The sequence below is a fragment of the Gobius niger genome, assembly GCF_951799975.1.
Source record: "Gobius niger genome assembly, chromosome: 2".
Taxonomy (NCBI): domain Eukaryota; kingdom Metazoa; phylum Chordata; class Actinopteri; order Gobiiformes; family Gobiidae; genus Gobius; species Gobius niger.
This window is the reverse complement of record NC_136853.1, coordinates 41,127,860-41,150,087: the sequence shown is the minus strand read 5'-3', so window position 1 is coordinate 41,150,087 and position 22,228 is coordinate 41,127,860. Positions and strand designations below refer to the sequence as shown.

General features: G+C 44.6%; 1 protein-coding gene across 1 annotated transcript; it reads left to right on the top strand.

Annotated features, from left to right (window-relative positions):
• The first annotated feature begins 262 nt into the window (after nt 1-262).
• LOC306960123 (basic helix-loop-helix ARNT-like protein 1) lies at nt 263-21,465 on the top strand. The gene is made up of 15 exons (XM_079552455.1): nt 263-296; nt 373-414; nt 2,280-2,437; nt 5,506-5,588; nt 6,773-6,865; nt 8,424-8,541; nt 8,640-8,786; nt 15,251-15,482; nt 15,626-15,732; nt 17,918-18,068; nt 18,144-18,199; nt 18,267-18,378; nt 18,463-18,553; nt 18,645-18,726; nt 21,182-21,465. The coding sequence occupies exons 1-15, from the start codon at nt 277-279 to the stop codon at nt 21,331-21,333; spliced, it is 1,644 nt and encodes a 547-aa protein (XP_079408581.1). The 5' UTR covers nt 263-276; the 3' UTR covers nt 21,334-21,465.
• Nucleotides 21,466-22,228: the final 763 nt, after the last annotated feature.

Genomic DNA, 22,228 nt, shown 5'->3' with positions numbered 1-22,228 from the left:
AGCTGCAAAGGTGGCCGATCTCCATGGTAACTGAACTCTATAGGCATTGAGAAGTTTTTAGATTTGGGTAAAGCCAAACTGGAGAATATGTGCTCAGTTCAGGTGGGGGTTAAGGGGTTAAAGGGACAAAAATCAAAGTTGTCCTTTCTTTGCTCGCTACTGCCACCTCAGGTCTTACGCGTAACTCACCCTGTTCAGACCTATCCAGAGTAAAGCTTAAGGGGAAGCTAATGTGCGTGTTTTATTCTAACCCACAGGGACAGCGATGACCTCCTTATGGACGAGGAGCTCGGCAGGTAATATATAATCACAGCTTTGATTCACACCATTTGTATTAAAATCATTTCCAATAAAAGCCGTTTCAATTTTCAGGTCAGAGGGAGAGGACCAGCAGGTGAAGATGAAATGCTTCAGGTTTGAACTATTTTCACACTTGCAATTATTTGACTCTTCACAGGAACAGGCCACCCTTTTTCCATACTGAGATATGTTCTTACCTGAGCTTAGACGAGTTGAAGTGTATCTGTCTGGTCTTTGTTTTTTTAGCATTTAGCCTCTCCCAGCAAAGGTATAGCTCCAAACTGGGGTGAAGTTACACAAAATGAAACATGTCGATTTTCTAAGCGGATAAAAAGGGGAACTATATTGTGAGGCGTAATAACACCTTAGCAGCACTTCGACGTCTGCGCAGTAATATCTTCACTCCTATGGAACTCTGCGCAGACGTCGAAGTGCTCCCAAGGTGTTATTACGCCTTACAATATAGTCCCTCTTTTTAGCCACTTAGCTTTTATGCACTTTTTATGCACATAGCTTCTAACTCAGGGGTGCCCAAACTTTTAGTCTCCACGGGCCAAAATTAAAAAGTGCCTGTGAGTCACGGGCCAAACACGGCGATGTCAAGCACGAAACACATGTAACTCCAAATTGTATAGTTACTTTATTTTAATTACTTTTTATTTCGTCAGCCTACATTTGCATTTGTTTCTATTTATGCAAATAACATGCTATATTAAAACAAATGGTGACTAAGCCTAATTTTAGTAAAACAAAATCAACAATTGTAGCAATTTAGTGCAAAAAAACAACACCTGCATCTACAGCACCTACAGTAACTTAACCTCATTCGTTAACTCAAAGAAAATGCCACATTAGATTATTTTGAAAGTGTCAGTTCAGCATCAATTCTTTTATAAGTAAATTTTTAACATATACTGTTGTCGATGTCAACAACCTTTGCAATAAAAGTTGGAAAACTGTGAAAGTTGATACTACAACGCTCTGTAATTGATAAATACCAAAACACCACAACAGTGCGAAAGGAGTGAAACAGCGCCCCCAATTTGACACTGGTGTTCAAAAAGTGTACTGCATCCATATTTAGCTTTGAGAATGAATGGAAGAGAGTTAGTATTAACCACGCAGCGCAAAAGTAGGTACAGAATTGTTTCAGCGGGCCCCACTTTGGGCACCCCTGTTCTAACTTCACCCCCGTTTGGAGAGCTATGAATATGCTAGGAGATACTAAATGCTAACAACATTTGCGTGACTGAGCGCGCACACAAAGACCAGACAGGTACACATCAACTCGTCTAAGCTCAGGTATGAACATATCTCAGTATGGAAAACAGTGGCCTGTTACTTTAACCTCTTAACCCCCGCCTTAACTGAGTGCATTTTCTCCAGTTCAGCTTTACACAAATCTAAAAGCTTCTCGACTGGAGGCTCTAGGCCAGTGTAGCGCATCATTTAAAAGCTATGACCTACATCTTAATGGATCGTTTTCCTTCTTTTCCAACAACTTTCTTGCCACTTTTACTTCACTTTTTCATTTTTGTTTTCATCCTCGTTTACGTCTCATTTTCGTTGCTATTTAGAAGCTTTTTCCAAGAGGTTTGTGCAGATTTGGGTCAAGCTAAAACTGGAGAAAAGTTGCTTGATTCAAGAGGTTAACATAATACACTTTTACGGTAAGGTGTTTGAGTCATTGTCATTGGAGAAAGTCAATTTTTTTTAACAGATATTTTCACTAATAATTATCGTATTCAAAAATTCCTCCCTGAGCAAATCTTTGTAAATAATACGGCAGCAAAACATAACCATCCTTTTAAATCTGCCTCAATCCATTATTAAAATTTGTCTATTTAACGTCATGAGCTCCACCTTGTCGAGCTCTTTCCTATATCGATCTCTAAATGTGTCTGTTTCCTCGCCTCCATTGAAAGTCTTGTCGAGAGCAGCTGCAGTATTGAAAGAGTGATTTTTTTTTCTTTGCGCAGGGAGCCGCACAGCCAGATCGAGAAGCGACGCAGAGATAAAATGAACAACCTGATCGACGAGCTGTCCACCATGATCCCGTCCTGTCAGCCCCTGCCGCGGAAACTCGACAAACTCACTGTGCTCAGGAAGGCCGTGCAGCACCTCAAAACGCTCAGAGGTAACACGCCATCGTGGGTCAGTGCGGTCACCGGGGGCAACGTGGATTAGGCACCACAGTTTGTGGAAGGTGGCGTAATTCAGCCACTGTTGTCTTGCATATTGAGTTCATAGGTGTGATGTGTTGTCACTGCTGCCCTGTTTTGGGGATTTAGCTGTTGAGTGCCAAAAGCCAGACCATTTTTCATGATATTTGTAGCACCACAGTGTATTCTATGTTATAGCTGTGGATACATGCTATGGTTTAAAAGACGAGAATCCAAGCTCTTCGTAGGTGAAAACAGTTTAATTCTACTAAACTAAACAGAGGCTAGTTTGGATGAAAATCACAGATTTTTTATAATTAGTGTTTTATCAAACACTCTCCTTTCTGATTAACTCCTCTCTCCTCTTCTCTCCACCTCTCCTCTCTCCACCTCTCTCCTCGTCTCTCCTCTTCTCTCCACCTCTCTCCACCTCTCTCCTCGTCTCTCCTCTTCTCTCCACCTCTCCTCTCTCCACCTCTCTCCTCATCCTTCCTCTCTCCACCTCTCCTCTCTCCTCGTCTCTCCACCTCTCTCCTCACCTCTTCTCTCTCCACCTCTCCTCTCTCCACCTCTCTCCTCATCTCTCCTCTCCTCACCTCTCCTCTCTCCTCGTCTCTCCACCTCTCACCTCGTCTCTCCTCTCCGCACCTCTCCTCTCTCCACCTCTCACCTCGTCTCTCCTCTCTGCACCTCTCCTCTCTCCACCTCTCCACCTCTCTCCACCTCTCTCCTCGTCTCTCCTCTCTCCACCTCTCCTCTCTCCACCTCTCCTCTCTCCACCTCTCTCCTCTCTCCACCTCTTTCCTCTCTCCACCTCTTTCCTCTCTCCACCTCTCCACCTCTCACCCCTTCTCTCCTCTCTCCACCTCTCTCCACCTCTTTCCTCTCTCCACCTCTCTCCACCTCTTTCCTCTCTCCACCTGTCCACCTCTCTCCTCGTCTCTCCTCTCTCCACCTCTCCTCTCTCCACCTCTCTCCACCTCTTTCCTCTCTCCACCTCTCTCCACCTCTCTCCTCGTCTCACCTCGTCTCTCCTCTCTCCTCGTCTCTCCTCTCTCCACCTCTTTCCTGTCTCCACCTCTCCTCTCTCCACCTCTCCTCTCTCCACCTCTCTCCTCGCTCCACCTCTCTCCTCTCTCCACCTCTCTCCTCCTCTCTCCTCCTCTCTCTCCTCTCTCCACCTCTCCTCGCTCCACCTCTCTACTCTCTCCACCTCTCTCCTCCTCTCTCCTCCTCTCTCCTCCTCTCTCTCCTCTCTCCACCTCTCCTCTCTCCACCTCTCTCCACCTCTCTCCACCTCTCTCCTCTCTCCACCTCTCTCCTCCTCTCTCCTCCTCTCTCCTCCTCTCTCTCCTCTCTCCACCTCTCCTCTCTCTCCTCTCTCCTCCTCTCTCCTCCTCTCTCCACCTCTCTCCTCTCTCCACCTCTCTCCTCTCTCTCCTCTCTCCACCTCTCCTCTCTCTCCTCTCTCCTCCTCTCTCCTCCTCTCTCTCCTCTCTCCACCTCTCCTCTCTCTCCTCTCTCCACCTCTCTCCTCTCTCCTCTCTCTCCTCTCTCCACCTCTCCTCTCTCTCCTCTCTCCTCCTCTCTCCTCCTCTCTCCTCCTCTCTCTCCTCTCTCCACCTCTCCTCTCTCTCCTCTCTCCACCTCTCTCCACCTCTCCTCTCTCTCCTCTCTCCTCCTCTCTCCTCCTCTCTCCTCCTCTCTCCTCTCTCCTCTCTCCTCTCTCTCCTCTCTCCACCTCTCCTCTCTCTCCTCTCTCCTCCTCTCTCCTCCTCTCTCCTCCTCTCTCTCCTCTCTCCACCTCTCCTCTCTCTCCTCTCTCCTCCTCTCTCCTCCTCTCTCCTCCTCTCTCCTCCTCTCTCTCCTCTCTCCACCTCTCCTCTCTCTCCTCTCTCCTCCTCTCTCCTCCTCTCTCCACCTCTCCTCTCTCCTCCTCTCTCCACCTCTCTCCTCTCTCCACCTCTCTCCTCTCTCCTCCTCTCTCCTCCTCTCTCCACCTCTCTCCTCTCTCCACCTCTCTCCTCTCTCCACCTCTCTCCTCTCTCCACCTCTCTCCTCTCTCCACCTCTCTCCTCTCTCCTCCTCTCTCTACCTCTCCTCTCTCCTCCTCTCTCTCCTCTCTCCACCTCTCCTCTCTCTCCTCTCTCCACCTCTCTCCTCCTCTCTCCTCCTCTCTCTCCTCTCTCCACCTCTCCTCTCTCTCCTCGCTCCACCTCTCTACTCTCTCCACCTCTCTCCTCCTCTCTCCTCCTCTCTCTCCTCTCTCCTCCTCTCTCTCCTCTCTCCTCTCTCCACCTCTCCTCTCCTCCTCTCTCCTCCTCTCTCCACCTCTCCTCTCTCTCCTCTCTCCACCTCTCTCCTCTCTCCTCCTCTCTCCTCCTCTCTCCTCCTCTCTCTCCTCTCTCCACCTCTCTCTCCTCTCTCCTCCTCTCTCCTCCTCTCTCCTCCTCTCTCTCCTCTCTCCACCTCTCTCCTCTCTCCTCCTCTCTCCTCCTCTCTCCTCCTCTCTCTCCTCTCTCCACCTCTCTCTCCTCTCTCCTCTCTCCACCTCTCCTCTCTCTCCTCTCTCCACCTCTCTCCTCTCTCCTCCTCTCTCCTCCTCTCTCTCCTCTCTCCTCTCTCCACCTCTCCTCTCCTCCTCTCTCCTCCTCTCTCTCCTCTCTCCACCTCTCTCTCCTCTCTCCACCTCTCCTCTCTCTCCTCTCTCCACCTCTCTCCTCTCTCCTCCTCTCTCCTCCTCTCTCTCCTCTCTCCTCTCTCCACCTCTCCTCTCCTCCTCTCTCCTCCTCTCTCTCCTCTCTCCTCCTCTCTCCTCCTCTCTCCTCCTCTCCTGTGGAAGAGCTTGGTAGAGCTTGGTCGCTTCTAACTTCACCCCGTTTGGAGCTATAGGAATATACTGGGAGAAGCCAAATGCTAACAACATCTTTGGTTGTTTTGTGTGACTGAGAGCACATATCTCAGTATGTGGCTTGTTCCTTTAATAAGTGAGTGCTTGCATAATGCACCTTTTAATAAATAAGCTGCATTATTGTGTTTGTAGCCGGAACGAGCGGCGCCTTGATGCAGAGCACCTCAAAGCCTCCCATCCTGCCTCATGACGACCTCAGACGCCTCCTGCTCAGGGTACCACTGCTTTACACTCTTCACCTGTGCTGCACATCGTTGGTTCCCTAAAGTGGGGTCCGGGGCCTCAGAGACATTACAGGGGATCTAATATGTAAAACTAATTGGAGTTTGAATACACTAGGTTGAATCAACATTAACTCATTGACTGCCAGCCATTTTCAAATCAGAGAGCTCCCCACTGCCAGAGGTTTTTCAGGATTTTGACTGTTTTTTCAAGACCCACAGAAAATTTAGGTCTATGTCAACACGAAACCCACCAAAAGAAAGATTAGACTCTTCTTTCATCTAAAAAAAAGTTTGTTTTTGTACTTGTTATGGTAAACATTGAGACCATATTAAATAAAAAACGAAGAGAAGTTGTCATGAATCAAGCGTGCGGGTTTATTTAACATATGCATATGGAGACACACCAAGTACCTGGATACAAGATGCTCTGAAGAACTGTTCACAACTCACAGTATTTATGCACAAAGACAGCACAATGATCATACGATTATGGAATGCCCAATGGTGTAACAGGTCAGATTGACCTAAGACATTCAGAGACACTGACGAAATGTATAAGACAAACGTCGTCCCAGCAAGGACACTTCATTCTAGATGGCATTATGCAGCACAACTAAGATTTTAACACCAGACATGCTCAAGTCTTTTCTGCAGCTGTTCCCATTGAAAAACCTAATTGACGTCTATAGATGCCATTGGCAATCAACGTTCGGATTTCAATTGATGTCTACAGACGTCATTGGCAGTCAATGAGTTAATTCTCAAGTTTGGCTTTACCCAAATCTGAAAGCTTCTCGACATTTTAAAGACCTACAAAACTGATTGCAACTTTGTTTTCACCGCGTTTTTGTCATGTTTTCGTTTATCATGTTTTTGGTGTTTTTTGTTGCTCTTTCATTGTTTTTTGTACCTTTTTGTTGAGTTTTTGACGCTCGTTTTCGTCACGTTTTTGGCGTTTTTTTCATTGCATTTTTGTCGCTTTTTTCGTTAAGCTTTCAGATTGGGGTAAAGCCAAACGTGCTCGGTTCAGGTGGGGGTTAAGAGGTTAAACGGGCCCACAATGCAGCTGAAATCGGACGGAGAGGCCAGACCTTTGCTACATTTGTATTAACATTTGTATTTTCGTAAACCTTTGCTTCAGTCTCTCTTCCATCGTCTCCTTTGTGTCTCCTCAGGCCGCAGATGGGTTTTTGTTGGTGGTGACGTGTGATCGTGCAAAAATCCTCTTCATCTCAGAGTCTGTTTCCAAAGTGCTCAACTTCAGCCAAGTTAGTAATGTTTTTTCATGGGTATTTCTTTGTGTATTATTTTTTTTAGGCCTGTAAGCTTTATTGGACAGGGTGAAAGGGAGACATACAGCATGTGCCGCAGCCTTACCTCTAGTCTGGAGAGGTCTGAGTCAGGATTGCCAGGTATCTGTGGCTAATCCCGCTCAAGTGCCTATAAAAGAAATGGCCCAAAACCCATTAAACATATGACTTTCTTCCATTTCTAATACATTCTTCAAATGTTTTGTGCCTCCGTGATGCACCAATGACGAGGGTATGTCCCCTTCTCACACAAAGACAGCACTGTGATTTAGTTTTTAACCATCAAGATAAAATCAGGTCTAAACTGGGTCTGAAAAGGCTCTCAGTACAACAACATTTGACTTAATCATGTCTAAACCAGAATAAAAGACCAACCTTGAGTCATAAAGTCTAGAACATAGACTGTATATATAATGGACAGCTTCTGCTCACCCCTCCCCGTTTACCACAATGACCACGGTCGAGGGGGAAGTCATGGCGGATTTACAGACTCCTCCTCCCCAGCTCTGACGAAGCATGTTCCTAAAAAGGGCATAAGGGCGGGATCTTCACTGTAGACTCGGCCCTTGCGTGACGTGTAGCTCGCGCTGCTCCAATGCTGACAGTCTGACCCTCATTAAGTACAAGATTTCCACAATTCTTCTTACGAAAACCAGCCTGGTTTCTTTAATTGTGACTAACCCAGCGTTATCACAGGAGGAATATCTAGCCTAGTCTAGTGTTGAAAAAATAGAAACCAGGCGTTAAAGTTGTTTTTAATGTGTCTAAAGTCCAATGCTTTTCAATGGGGCACTAGTGGCGATATGGAGGTACTGCAGCAATGGCGGCCCCCAGTGTCGTGGTCATAAAGTAGAGCAGCCAGCCGGCATTGGTCTAGAAATGCAGACACAAACCTGGTTAGAGTAGCTATTTTGGAATCAATATTGTGAAGGAATACAAGCGTCCATATTTTGCCTTGGCCTAGGGCTGTGCAATTAATCGATTATTACACTAAACGGCTACAAAATTAGCATAATCAGAAAAAAAAGGTTTTTTTCAATTTATTATTATAATTTTTTTGCAAAGCAGACTTGCATTATTTCATGGCGCTGGGATTATTTTCCCTTCGCATTTCACGTGCCATGGCTCATGCTTTTGCCTGACATAAAAACAAACAGCGCTGTGTGATGATGTCATCAGGCCGTGCTGCTCAGTTTGCTTGTGCAGGTGTGAGGGCTGGCCAGCAGGGGGCAGGTGTGAAACAGAGACCTCTCCTCAATCGAGGCAAACTTTTCAAATCATTTGTACTTTTATGACTGTTCAGAAAACAGAAAATATTCAGCATAGTTTTTTTTATTAATAATAATAAATGAAATAAAGACTTTTTAAAAGGCAACAAATAATCGTTTGAATAATCGTGATTTCAATTATGACAAAAATAATCGTGATTATTATTTTTTCAATAATCGAGCAGCCCTACCATGGCCTTTTCCTTTAAAGAGAACTCCTCAGATGATTGTATTTGTGTATCCCACAGTTGGAGCTGACGGGGCAGAGCCTGTTCGACCTCATCCACCACAAAGACATCCAGAAGGTGAAGGAGCAGCTGGCCTCCTCCGAAACCTTTCCGCGCCAAAGCCTCATAGATTCTGCAAGTAAATCTTTCTCCATTCCTCATCATCTGAGAGCGCGTTGGCCGTCGTGTTCGTGGATATAACTCCTGTGTGAATATTGTACTGGTGTCCCTCCGCAGCCTCCGCCTCGCCGCAGCCCGAAGCGTCGGCCAGAGCCTCCCTCATGTCCACAGGCGCCCGCAGGTCCTTCTTCTGTCGGATGAAGCACAGCAGAGTCTCAGCCAAACACAGCGACAAGCTCCCGCTACTCACGTCCAAGAAGAAAGGTGAGCTCCTTCACTTCACATATACAAATGGAATAGAAAGTACTATTCCATTACTACGTACTACATAATTGCTTTGAAAAGTAGCATCGTACTTTTCTCAAGTTTGTTGAGATTGATTTTGTGATACTGGGCTACACAAAAATCAATAAAACGACCACGACTATCTGATGATATTTTGTTATATTCAATACCACTGAGATGGTTAGAGTTCACCCTATAGGACTAATACCAGTCTCTTCTTCTTCTCCTTCTTCTCCTTCTTCTTCTTCTTCTTCTTCTTCTTCTTCTTCTTCTTCTTCTTCTTCTTCTTCTTCTTCTTCCTCTTCTTCTTCCTCTTCTTCTTCCTCTTCTTCTCCTCCTTCTTCTTCTTCTTCTTCTTCTTCTTCTCCTTCTTCTTCTTCTTCCTCTTCTTCCTCTTCTTCTTCCTCTTCTTCCTCTTCTTCTCCTCCTTCTTCTTCTTCTCCTCCTTCTTCTTCTTCTTCTTCTTCCACTTCTTCTCCTTTTTCTTCCTTCTCTTCTTTTTCTCCTCCTCTTCCTCTTCTTCTCCCTCTACTTCTGCTTCTTCTCTTCCTTCTCCTTCTTCCTCTCTCTCCTTCCCCCTCTTCTTCTTCTTCTCCTCCCACCTCATTCTCTTCTTACACTTCTTCCTCTTCCTCTTCTTCTTCCTTTCTCTCCTTCATCTTCTTCTTGTTCTTCTCTTCCTTCTCCTTCTCCCTCTCTCTCCTTCCTCCTCTTCTTCTTCCTCTCTCTCCTTTTCCCTCCTCCTCTTCTTCTTCTTCTTCTTCTTCTTCTCTTCATTCTCTACCCTCTTCCTCTTCTCCTTCTCCTCTTCTTCGTTTTCTCTTCCTTCTTCTTTCTGTCTCACCTTCTCCCTTTTCTCCTTCTTCTTCCTCTCTCTGCGTCTTCCTCTTCATCTCCTCCTCTTCTACTTCTTCCTCCCTCCTCCTCCTCTTCTTCCTCTTTTTCTCCCTCTTCTTCTCCCTCTTCTTCTTCTTCTTCTTCTTCTTCTTCTTCTTCTTCTGGCTCCTCCAACTATTGCTTTCCCACGTTGATAAGAGACAACTGAAACACTGAATGAGAGAGATCTACCAGAGTGTCCTACTTCAGTGTCTCGTTTCCGCATCTCCGCAAAAAGACGCAGTATTTTGGCCCAGAACAGTCTCTAGTGCAGGAAACATTGTGACCTTCTCTAATCCCACTTAAAGCCACTGGGTCAGTGCGAACCTGCCCCAAGAGCACAGAGAGGAGTCAGAAAATGTTTTACAAATCTATTTCGACACACTTTCCTGTCGGTCTTTTCGTTTAAACTTCTAGAATAATGGAGGATGTACGAGAAGTTGATTCAAATTTACCACCAATTCGACCTATTTCTGGATAAAGCAGGTCTACAAATGTCTTGGCAAAAGAGAAGAAGCAGCAGTAACAACAACACTGTCTGGCGTTACTTCCTATACTATAAAGTACTGTGAATTGAAAGTGTTTATTTCACTCTGTGCGTCTTCATCTACTTTGTATAATATCAAGCCGAACTTCTTGACCCACCAATGCAGCCGCAATTTCATTTCGTCTTTATCGCCCTGAGTCAGGCAGGAGGAAGTGGGTCAGTGTTACAGAGTTGTGTAAGACGCTCTGAAGTGGGACGGTCCCAGTTAATGTCACGTGAAAGTGTGTGGACAAAGAACAAGAGTGCCACCCACTGTACACCCACTGACACAGTATAAACCAGGGGTCTCTCAGGAAATCCCCCTGGGGCCAAAATACATTGGAAGTGTATTGCCTGGGTCGACAAACAAAAACTCCAATAAAGTGTGTTTTTATTGGTGTTAATTAAAGAGGAAATATTGACTTAACTGTGTAAAACAACAACTCTTACCTGAGCTGCTTCTTCTTCTTCTTCTTCTACCTCTCTCTCCTTCCCCTCTTCTCCTTCCTCCTCTTCTTCTTCCTCTCTCTCCTTCCTCCTCTTCTTCTTCCTCTTCGTCTGCTCCTCCTCCTCTTTTTCTTCCTCACTCTCCTTTTCCCTCCTCTTCTTCTCTTCCTCTTCTCCTCCTCTTCTTCCACTTCTTCCTCTTCCTATTCTTCTTCCTCTCTCTCTCTCTTCTTCTTCCTCTCTCTTCTTCTTCTTCTTCTTTTTCCTCTTCTTCTTCTTCTTCTTCCTCTTCGTCTGCTCCTCCTCTTCTTCTTCTCCTCCTCCCCCTCTTCTCCTTCCTCCTCTTCTTCTTCTTCGCTCTCCTTTTCCCTCTTCTTCTTCTCTTCTTCTCCTCCTCCTCCTCCTCTTCTTCTTCTCCTCTTCTTCTCCCTCCTCTTCCTCTTCCTATTCTTCTTCCTCTCTCTCCCTCTTCTTTTTCCTCTTCGTTTCCTCTTCATCTTTTTCTTCCTCTCTCTCCTTCCCCTCTTCTCCTTCCTCCTCTTCTCCTTCCTCCTCTTCTTCTTCTTCCTCGCTCTCCTTTTCCCTCCTCTTCTTCTTCTCCTCCTCCTCCTCCTCTTCTCCCTCCTCTTCCTCTTCTTCCACTTTTCCTCTTCCTCTCTCTCCCTCTTCTTCTTCTTCCTCTTCGCCCCTCTCCTCCCTCTTCTTCTTCTCTTTTTCTTCTACTTCCTCTTCCACTTCTTCCTCCTCGTCTGCTCCTCCTCCTCTTTTTCTTCCTCGCTCTCCTTTTCCCTCCTCTTCTTCTTCTCTTCTTCTTCTCCTCCTCCTCTTCTTCTCCTCCTCCTCTTCTTCTCCCTCCTCTTCCTCTTCCTATTCTTCTTCCTCTCTCTCCCTCTTCTTTTTCCTCTTCGTTTCCTCCATCTTTTTCTTCTTCTCTCTCCTCCCTCTTCTTCTCTTCCTCTTCTTCTTCTTCCTCTTCTTCTTCTTCTCTTCCTTCTTCCTCTTCTTCTCCTCCTCCTCCATATCTCAGTATGTAAAAACAGTGAACTATTCCAGACAATAAGAGGCTCGATCCAAGAATTCAAAATCTGCAGTTTTTTGCTTCCCTGCAGTGAATGAGGTGTGTCGGACACTCAGGGCCGAGGCAAGATTGAACTTTTGCACTTTATCAGCTTCATCACTTTACCAGCCTGTGTCACAAGTTTCATTGTAATCATTATTCATTCACTCCACACTCGGTGGTGGTAAGCTATTATTTTAGCCACAGCCGCCCTGGGGCAGACTGTCCATTTACCATGTGGCTATAGAGTGTTGTTTATATCCGGATCTCTTATTATGTCAGTTCCCTCTGCTGGAATTGGCTACGCTAGTTCCTCTGAGCTGAAGTTGTGGGCGCTAGTACTTCCTGGTTGTATTAATTTCCATTAAGATTAGCTTAGACCCGTTCGAATTATCGTATTTCCTACAGATTCTGTGGTGGACAGTGAGTTCCTGGTAGATGATCACTTACTGCAGGTTAACGAGTTGCTGTACAGTGTAAATATTTCCGTAGTGGAGACGTCTATGTGTATAGGGATCAGTGAGTTTGTTTTGATGCTAAAGGCTAACATTAATTTAATGCATTATACAATTTGAAATACTGCCTTTTATTCAATTTTTTTAATAGCATGTTAGCCTTAAAGGTCCTATATCATGCAAAATCTACTTTTTAGAGCTTTTAGCCATGTTGTTATGCTATTTCCTTATCAAAAACACCCAGAGTGGTTTGCGGCTTCATTCACGCAGCTCTCAGTAATCCTCCTGAATCCTGCTCTCTGAGCAGCTGCTCCGCCCTCTCCTGGTGAACGACTGTGTTCAGTTGTGTCGTCACAGCGGAACGGAAGTGCTCGACGTCTGTAATGCAATGTCTTACAGCCTGATTTTAATTTGTAAAACAGCTTTTTCATTATTTCTGTCGTAAGAGAGATGAAAGAGGAAAAAAAATAAAAATAAAAAGGATGTGCCCGAGGTGCTTCCAGGTCAACTGTGGCCAAAACAAACACATCCCTGAGCGTCTGATCAGTCATGTTTGCGCTGCAGCTGAAGATGGAGCTCGTTATAACTGGACACACCTGTTCTTTATTCTTACCTAACGATAATGTCACGGACGGAGAAAAAGAAGCGCGTTTGGCTACGAGGACGAGGAGTTTATTCAACCCTTTTCAGGAAGAGGCCACTCAGCTGTTTTTTTCTCCGGGATTCAGCGACTATCACCAAAATAGTGTTTTTCTGTGACTGTCTCTGATGGATGTTTAGTGAACCTTTGCCAGAACCAAAGTGGATTAACTTTTATAACCAACGCGAGTCCCATAATGTAAACAGCGATGGACCAGTCAATCCAAACGCGGGTTAGCTTGTGTGTTAGCATATTAGCATGTGTGTTAGCCATTTATGAAGCTGTGTTGCAGATGTCAACTCCGTATAACTGCATCGTGAAGTAACTTCACTTATTGTTGTTTATTTATATTACGGTAAAGTTGTATGCGCGGAGAGAGGGGGCGGAGTTAACTGAATCAAAGCGTTTTGTCTTCCGGGTTTGAAAAATACCTCCAGAAAACACTTATATTTATCACAAAAATGAGTGCTCCATAGTGGTAGAGGTACAATATATCATATAAATGCCTATACTTAACTTTGGAATGGCTAAAATAGCATGATATAGATCCTTTAAGCTTCAAGACAGACTATCAATCCTCTATGATCACCGGTGTCTCCTCTGAACTCGCTACATCGAGATTTGAACACACAGTAAATGATCATCTACCGGGAACTCACTGCCCACAACATAATCTTTAGAAAATAGGATTATTATTCCAGGAATATAATACAGACAGGAAGTCCTGGCGCTCACAAGTTCAGGTCTGAGGAACTAGCATAGCCGTACCGTGCAACAAGCAATTTCCTTTTTTTTAATTCAAGCTTCCCCCTCGTGGCTGGAGTGAGCATTGTAGTTATTTCTTTAAAAATGCATAACTCCGCACAGGAATGGGCTAGTAGAGAGCTCAACTCATGGGCCGCCTGGTACATACCGTCCCCAGCACAGGGCAAAGGAACCAAGTACTTTACCGAAACTTTGGACAGAAAAGACCCTCAGTACGTTGTGTTAAGAAGTAGTTACCATGTTGAATTAAGAGTGACTTTTTACGGTATTTTGTTCACTTATGTTTGTGCAGGATTGAAATTGTGTCTCATTATACCATTTAATATTAGATTTACCGGATTCTATCAGGATTAGTATATGAACATTGTGTGAAAGCTTCCGCTGATATTATGGGATTCCATTGTATAATGTGATGTTCAGGGACGGACTGGGGCGGAAAAAGGGCCCTGGGCTCTGACCAGCCTGGCCCAAATTAGCGTAAATGCAGCACTTCCACAAAGACATATGTGAACCTCTTACCTCCCGTCTTAACCGAGTGCATTTCCTCCAGTTCGGTTTTACCCAAATCTAAAAGCTTCTCCACTGGAGAGCAACAGTATAATGCCCCATTTGAAAGCTAAGACCTACAAAAGTGATTGTACCCTTTAGTCACATTGCTGCAACATGTTTTTGTTGTGTTTTTCATTACTTTTTTTGTGGCTTTTTGTTGTGTTTTCGTCAGTTTTTTGTCGGTTTTTCATTGCTTATTTCGTTGCTCATGTTTTCGTCACGTCTTAGTCACTTTTTTGTCACATTTTTGTTGCTTTTCTGGCTCACTCATTGCTATTTTGATGCTTTGCTTTTAAGCTCTTAGATTTGGGTGAAGCTCGGTTAAAGGAATAGGCCACCGTTTTTACACACTGAGATATGTTCTTGCCTTAGCTTTGATGAGTTCTTTAGGACCTGTCTGATCTTCCCCCGTGCCTTCAGTCACGTAAACACAGCGCAGACGGCGTTAGCATTTAGCCTCTCCCTCTCTCCACTATAGCTCCAAAAAAGGTCAAGATAGAAGCTACCAAGCTCTTCCACGTTTTCCCTATTTAAATATGGTTAGTAATTTGGCATCCGCACAGTAAAATGAAGATTACTGCGCAGATTTCGAACTACTCCTGGTATTATTACGCCTTACAATATAGTTCCCCCTTTTATCCGCTTAGAAAATCCACATTGTTTAATTTTGTGTAATTATACTTTGTAGTGTAACACTTCACGTAACCATATTTAAATAGGGAAAACGTGGAAGAGCTCGGTAGCTTCTATCTTGACCTGTTTTGGAGCTATAGTGGAGAGAGGGAGAGGCTAAATGCTAACGCCGTCTGCGTTGTGTTTACGTGACTGAAGGCACGGGTGAAGATCAGACAGGTCCTAAAGAACTCGTCAAAGCTCAGGTAAGAACATATCTCAGTGTGTAAAAACGGTGGCCTATTCCTTTAAGGCGGGGATTTAAGAGGTTAAGGAGAAAATTTAGACTGGTGGCCCAAGAGCCAGTGGCCCTTCTGTGCTCTTCCAGAATGGACATATGGCCAGTCCGCCCCTGGTGATGTTAAAGAGTCAAGGAGCAAGGATATGCTTATTTCTTTTTAGTTGATGATTTAATAAATGAATGAATGAATGTATTTGACCCCCTTGTGTCCGCAGACGCGTACAGATACTGCACGCTGCACTGCACTGGTTACATGGGCAGCTGGCCCGGCTCAGACTTGGACTTGGACTTGGACTCAGACTCGGAGCCCAGCCCTCTGTCCTGTCTAGTCACTGTCTGCAGACTCCACACGTCCTCTCAGACCAGCAAAGACCAGGTCAACACTAAACCCACCGAGTTCGTCACACGCTGCTCCATCGACGGGAAGTTCGTCTTCGTCGACCAACAGTGAGTTTCCTTTAACAATACGAAAGAGTAGAACACTGTACATGGCTGTCCACTGAAGATACTTATGTTTCTCTGTCATCGGTTGTTGACGATCAGTGTCAGAATAATGCATTTTTCTAATGTTTCGTTTCTCTCTCTGTCAGAGCTACCACTATCACCGGGTATCTGCCTCAGGAAGTACTGGGCACTTCCTGGTATGAATATTTCCATCATGACGACCTACAGCACCTGGCAGAGAAACACAGAGCGGGTGAGTGTGGGTCACCTCCTCTCATGACATCTAGGATATACAGCAGGGGTCGGCAACGTCAGGCCCGGGGGCAAAATCCGGCCCTCTAGCACAGAACCTCTGGCCCACAAGGTGATTTTGAGAAATATTGTTATACAAGTATGCTCAATAAAATGATTAAAAACTGCAATATAATCATCGGTCAGGAGCAGGGGCGGACTGGGACTGAAAAACAGCCCTGGACTCTGACCAGCCTGGCCCAAATTAGCGTAATTGTGCACTTCCACAAATACATATTTCAACCTCTTACCACCCACCTAAACCAAATGCATTCTGTCCTTTTTTGGCTGTGTAGCACCTCATTTGAAAGCTAAGACCCACAAAACAGACCTTTTTCTTTGTGTTGTTGCTGTGTTGTGTCACCTTTTGTATGTTTTCTTTTTCTTTTTTTTTCTTTTTTTTTTTGGAATTTTTGTCACATTTTTGTCACATTTTTGTTGCATTTTTGTCACATTTTTGTTGAGTTTTTGTCGCATTTTTTGTCACATTTTTGTCACATTTTTGCCCAATTTTTGTTGAGTTTTTGTTGCATTTTTGTTGCATTTTTGTCACATTTTTGTCACATTTTTGTCACATTTTTGATGCGTTTTTGTCACATTTGTCATATTGAACAGCGATAGGAAAAATCATGTGGGGAGAGTGGGGGGAAGGTGTGGGGGTGCAGGCGCTCGTTCTACAGCCCAAGAGTCCGGTCGTTTTCCACACTCAGAAACGTGTTTTCGTTGCATGGGCGCAGTATTCTGCACAGATGCAAGGCCCAGCTCATTCAGCTGCTTTTGAAAAGGACCTGACTCTCATAATTTCAAGTCTGAGTGGAAGGATGTGTTAATGAGGAGGTTCAACTCGGAGAAACGCCACCTGCAACATACTGACGTTTCCGCCACGAGGACTCATGTTACAGCTGTAGTTGGTCTGGTCATATTTGCTGTTGATTATGTTTAATGTAATGATCAGTGTGCGCCAGGGCTACGTGAATACCATATGAAAAATATGTATTTAATAGTAAATGTGCCCCCCGTGGATTTCATATGCCCTCCTTAAGACTGACCTCTGGCGACGGGACTGGTCCGGTAACTGCAGGTTCTATATTAAGTAAGTTTTGAGTGACAGTGCAGGATTTTAGAGGCAGTTGTGGTGAACAGGTCTGGGCTCATTCGACACATTAGGTCATTGCTGGAACATGTAGGGAAGGAAAAGACATCATTTTAACATTTTTAAACTCCGTATAGTCCCTTTAAGGCCCATCCTATTGGATGTTGGAGCCATACTCCCCGCCGAGGGTTCTGAGGTCAGCCGGCCAGCTTCTGTTGGCAGTTCCTAAAACAAGCCTCAAATCTAAAGGAGTCAGAGCCTTTTCTGTGGCATCGCCCCTCAGTCTGTCAGGCCCTTCTTTAGTCTTCAGCAAAATTTAAGTCAAGACTGAAAACCCACCTCTTTAGCCTGGCCTTCAAAAGCTACTGAGGCAGGATGTCTTGGTTTAACATTCATACAGTTTAAAGGAATAGGCCACCGTTTTTACATACTGAGATATGTTCTTACCTTAGCTTTGTCGAGTTCTTTAGGACCTGTCTGATCTTCACCCGTGCCTTCAGTCACGTAAACACAGCGCAGACAGTGTTGGCATTTAGCCTCTCCCTCTCTCCTCTATAGCTCCAAAACAGGTCAAGATAGAAGCTACCAAGTTCTTCCACGTTTTCCCTATTTAAATATGGTAGTAGAAGTATAATTACACAAAATTAAACAATGTGGATTTTCTAAGCGGATAAAAGGGGGGACTATATTGTAAGGCGTAATAATACCAGGAGTAGTTCGAAATCCGCACAGTAATCTTCACTCTACTGTGCGGATGCCAAGAGCTTGGTAGCTTCTATCTTGACCTGTTTTGGCGCTATAGAGGAGAGAGGGAGAGGCTAAATGCTAACGCCGTCTGTGCTGTGTTTACGTGACTGAAGGCACGGGGGAAGATCAGACAGGTCCTGAAGAACTCGTCAAAGCTAAGGTAAGAACATATCTCAGTATGGAAAAACGGTGGCCTATTCCTTTAAGTGTGACTTGTAAATGTACAGGTTTTACGCGTGCTGTAAAAATAAAGATAAAATAAACAGAATTGAAAACCTTGTATGTCTTTTGTTCTGCCTCTGTTCAGTTCTCCGGAGCAAAGAGAAGATACAAACACAGTGTTACAAGTTCAAGACGAAATACGGGCCCTACGTGTCTCTCCAGAGCGAATGGTTTAGCTTCACCAATCCTTGGACCAAAGAAATCGAGTTTATAGTCTCTTTAAATCGAGTTGTTACGTAAGTCACCGATCAAGAATGAACATCCTAAATTCACAACTGAACAACCGGTGATGAGTTCCTTCTTTTGGCCAGGAGGGGGAGCAGTCACAGCAGAGAAGAGGAGGCAGGCAGCTCTAACGCACTTCCTGGTGAGAGAAGAAAATGCTTGTGCAGTATTTCGCTTTATTCCGCTAAATTTGTGTTGTTGTTTGTCAGAAGTGTCTATGGAATTACCCATAATCCCCGGCTTCTCGTCGGGAGCCGGAACAATGATCTACGCCGGCAGCATTGGGACACAAATCGCTAATGAGCTGATTGACGCATATAGGTGAGTTGTTTGTTGCTTTACAGGAAACATATTCAACGTGTCATTCATGGCCTTTTCTTTTTTCGGTTTTCTTCTTAATTTAAGGATAAGCTCTTCTCCGTCAAGTGGAGCTCCCAGTCCGTTCAGTCTCCTTCAGGAAAAGCTGCCTCTCATCTCTCCAAACACAAGCAAGAGCGTGAGTGTTGTCTACCCCTGACCATTTTCCAGATCTCATCCACCCTTCGCAAAATCTTGTGTTATTCATTCATGTTTTTTATTCATGCCAGGCATCGAGTCGGGAAGAAGCGGGAGGCAGCTCGGAATCTAGGACGACGGCAGGAACCAGCAGCGGGTCGTCTGAGAGCACAGGTATTGTATTGGTGTTGTACTGTCTGAGGGCCCCCCGTCCCTGCTCGAGGTTCCTAAGACGAACTGTGAAACCCGTGAGGGGGGGTAGAGCATCTGTAGAGCTCTGCCACTCCACGACCGGACAAAGTTTTATTTATTGTTTTGAGTTTGTTGTATTATGTACTTATACCAGGGGGGTCATTTGTGTTACGGGCTGAAATACGGCGGGTTTGCTGGCCTCTATATTAGAGAAAATTTTCCCAATAAATGAGTAATAATAAGCTGTGATCTGGTCAAAGCCCCAACTTAACTGTAGCTTCATTAAAGAGGGGGTTTCATGTTTTTTTCAATCACACAGCACCAGTCTATATCACGCTACAATGATGACGAAACCTTCTGTTGGTCTGTAAATGCAGTAAATTAGAATAACTGCCTTGTATAAAGTTGCTCTCTCAAAATGGCTGTAGTGAATGTCTTGAAATAGGCCTCTGTCTCTTTAAGAACCTCTGAGCCTTTCCGACACGCCCCCTCCACACGCTGTCTGTGGCATCAGTGGGGAGGGGGTTCTGCTGAGGAGCAGTGGTTGGTTACTCGGCTGGTGACGAAAGCTCGGAGGCGTCTCCAGGAGGTGGGGACGTTCCTAGGAGGACTCAGGCAAACCTATCCCTAAAATGGCCGCCATCAGAGTTTGTACAGATGACTCAAAAATACGTGAATGTGCCAAGGCAACACTTCAGGCATGTTTTTAATGAGGGAATGACATAAGAACATGATGTAAAGCTTGAAATAGTCGATTTTGCATACCCCCCCCCACCCTTAAATAACGGTTTACCCTTGTATTGCACTTTACAAGCCTGTGTCACAAGTTCCTCAAAGTAGCAGTCATTATTCATTCACCCAACACTCGGTGGTGGTAAGCTGGTATTGAAGCCACAGCCGCCCAGACTGTCCATTCAGACGTGGCAGACGTGGCTATATAATGTGTTGTTCAAATCCTGAGCTCTTATTATGTGAGTGCCCTCTGCTGGACACGTGTGGAACTCTTTCCTTTTTTTAAATTTACTGCCCCCTAGTGGCTAGAATGAGCATTCTGGTCATTCTTTAAAAAAATCATAACTCCGCACAGGAATGGGCTAGAGCAGGAGTGCCCAAAGTGGGGCCCGTGGGCCAAATTTGGACGACCGAAACAATTCTGTTGGCCCGCCAGAGAGTGACCTACTTTTGCGCTGCGTGGGGTTAAAACTCTCTTCCATTCATTCTCAATGGTAAATATGGATGCAGTACACTTTTTGACCACCAGCGTCAAATTGGGGGCGCTGTTTCACTCCTTTTGGAAACACTGTTGTGGTGTCTTGGTATTTATTAATCACAGAGTGTTGTAGCATCAACTTTCAGTTTTCCAACTTTTACTACAAACGATTTGGTTTCTTGCAAACGTTATTAACGTGGCTTTAATTCTGAATGCTGGAACATGTTGATTATGTTCATGTTCATGTGTGTGCAGTGTTATACCTACATCTCTGACGTTTATAACAAACCAAACCGTTTGAAAATCGAGCAAGTTATGGTTATTTAAAGGGGGGGTATTATGCAAAATTGACTTTTTCAAGCTTTACATCATGTTATTATGTCATTCCCTCATTAAAAACATGCCTGAAGTGTTGCCTTGGCACATTCATGTATTTTTGAGTAATCTGTAAAAACTCTGATGGCGGCCATTTTAGGGGTAGGTTTGCCTGAGTCCTCCTAGGAACGCCCCCACCTCCTGGAGACGCCTCCGAGCTTTCGTCACCAGCCCAGTAACCAACCACTGCTCCTCAGCAGAACCCCCTCCCCACTGATGCCACAGACAGCGTGTGGAGGGGGCGTGTCGGAAAGGCTCAGAGGTTCTTAAAGAGACAGAGGCCTATTTCAAGACATTCACTACAGCCATTTTGAGAGAGCAATTTTATACAAGGCAGTTATTCTAATTTACTGCATTTACAGACCAACAGAAGGTTTGGTCATCATTGTAGTGTGAAATAGACTGGTGCTATGGGATAGAAAAAAGCATTATACCCCCTCTTTAAAAGTACATGCACCATAAAACACAATGTTACGAGTGAGCGAGCTCCCTGTGGCAAGATGGCCGCCGTATGCAGACGTCGCCCTCCATTGGCCAGCAGTGCGTACGGGACATCTAGCCTTTATTGGAGGCAGGAGGTGATCAAGAGAAATAAGGTTGAACTAAAACTAGCGATTTATGTGTAAAACTACAACTAAAAAATGTGGTCCTGTTGTGCCAGAACAAGAAGAATGACATTTGAGACGATAAAATAAGGTTTATCTGATATTTCCAACAGCAGTTAGACATTTGTTTATCGTTACTATAACAACAGCTACAATGGAATCTAGCTTCCTGCCACCAGCTAAGCCCGGATTGTTCACAAACAATGAATGTTTTACTTTGCCATTGAATTTTCCCTGTATGTCCCAGGCGAGCCCTCTCACCTGGACGACGCGGCGGTTCCCGGTCTGAGCTCCTTCAGCAGTGACGAGGCGGCGATGGCGGTCATCATGAGTTTACTCGAGACAGACGCCACCCTGGGACAGAGCGGAGAATTCGCGGATCTACACTGGCCTTTTTAAACTCAAATCCTGATTGTGAACTGCACCAAACGTGGCTACGAGGAGGAGCCATTCACAGCTACAGGGAATGTGACTTGGACGTCTGGTTCTCGGAGTACATTTCCCAAACATTTTTTTCACATAGATTATAATTTTTTTGTAATAAATCAATTGTTAGGACATGTTTTTTTTATTAAGTTATATTCATGACTAACTTTTAAACTCTTATTGTTACATATTTTTGGAAAATCTATGGGTTAAATGAATGGAAAATGTACTCCTGTGCTCCGGCATCATATTTTTACGTTTTAATGTAAGTACAAAACACCTCCAAAGTGTCTTCCTCTGAAACATTTGCTGGAGACAGAGGCCCAGATACTGCATCAGAGGAGAGAGAGAGCTTTGTGCATTGCTGCTAAAAGACAATATAATCACAACAGGGGAAATCGTTGATACTTAGATATTGTTTTGATAAGAAATGTCAGTGTTCCCAATGCAATGCAATGCAAGCTTAAAGGAACAGGCCACCGTGTTTCCACACTGAGATATGTTCTTACCTGAGCTTGGACGAGTTGATGCGTAACTGTGTTTGGTCCAGTGTTAATTTCATCCATCCATCCATCCATTTTCTTCCGCTTTATCCGGGGCCGGGTCGCCGGGGCAGCAGTCTCAGCAGAGATGCCCAAATTTAATTTAATTTAAGTTAATTTCGTCGACTAAAGTATTTAGTCTTAATTTTAGTCAAAGTGTTATTTTTGACGACTAAAATTGGACTAAAACTAAATTAAAAGTTTCTCATGAGACTAAAACTACGACTAAAATGTCCAGATATTTTAGTCGACTAAAATAAGACTAAATAAAAATGAAAAGGAGAGACTAAAATCATCCAAACTTGACTGAAAAAGCCTCATATCAT

Excerpts from the sequence above, each read along its gene's own strand:
- LOC306960123 (XM_079552455.1), top strand. The coding sequence starts at position 277 with ATGGACGAGGAGCTCGGCAG. Across the intron at positions 2,438-5,505 it reads GCACCTCAAAACGCTCAGAG|CCGGAACGAGCGGCGCCTTG; the intron begins GTAACACGCCAT and ends TTGTGTTTGTAG. Across the intron at positions 18,379-18,462 it reads GAGCTGATTGACGCATATAG|GATAAGCTCTTCTCCGTCAA; the intron begins GTGAGTTGTTTG and ends TCTTAATTTAAG.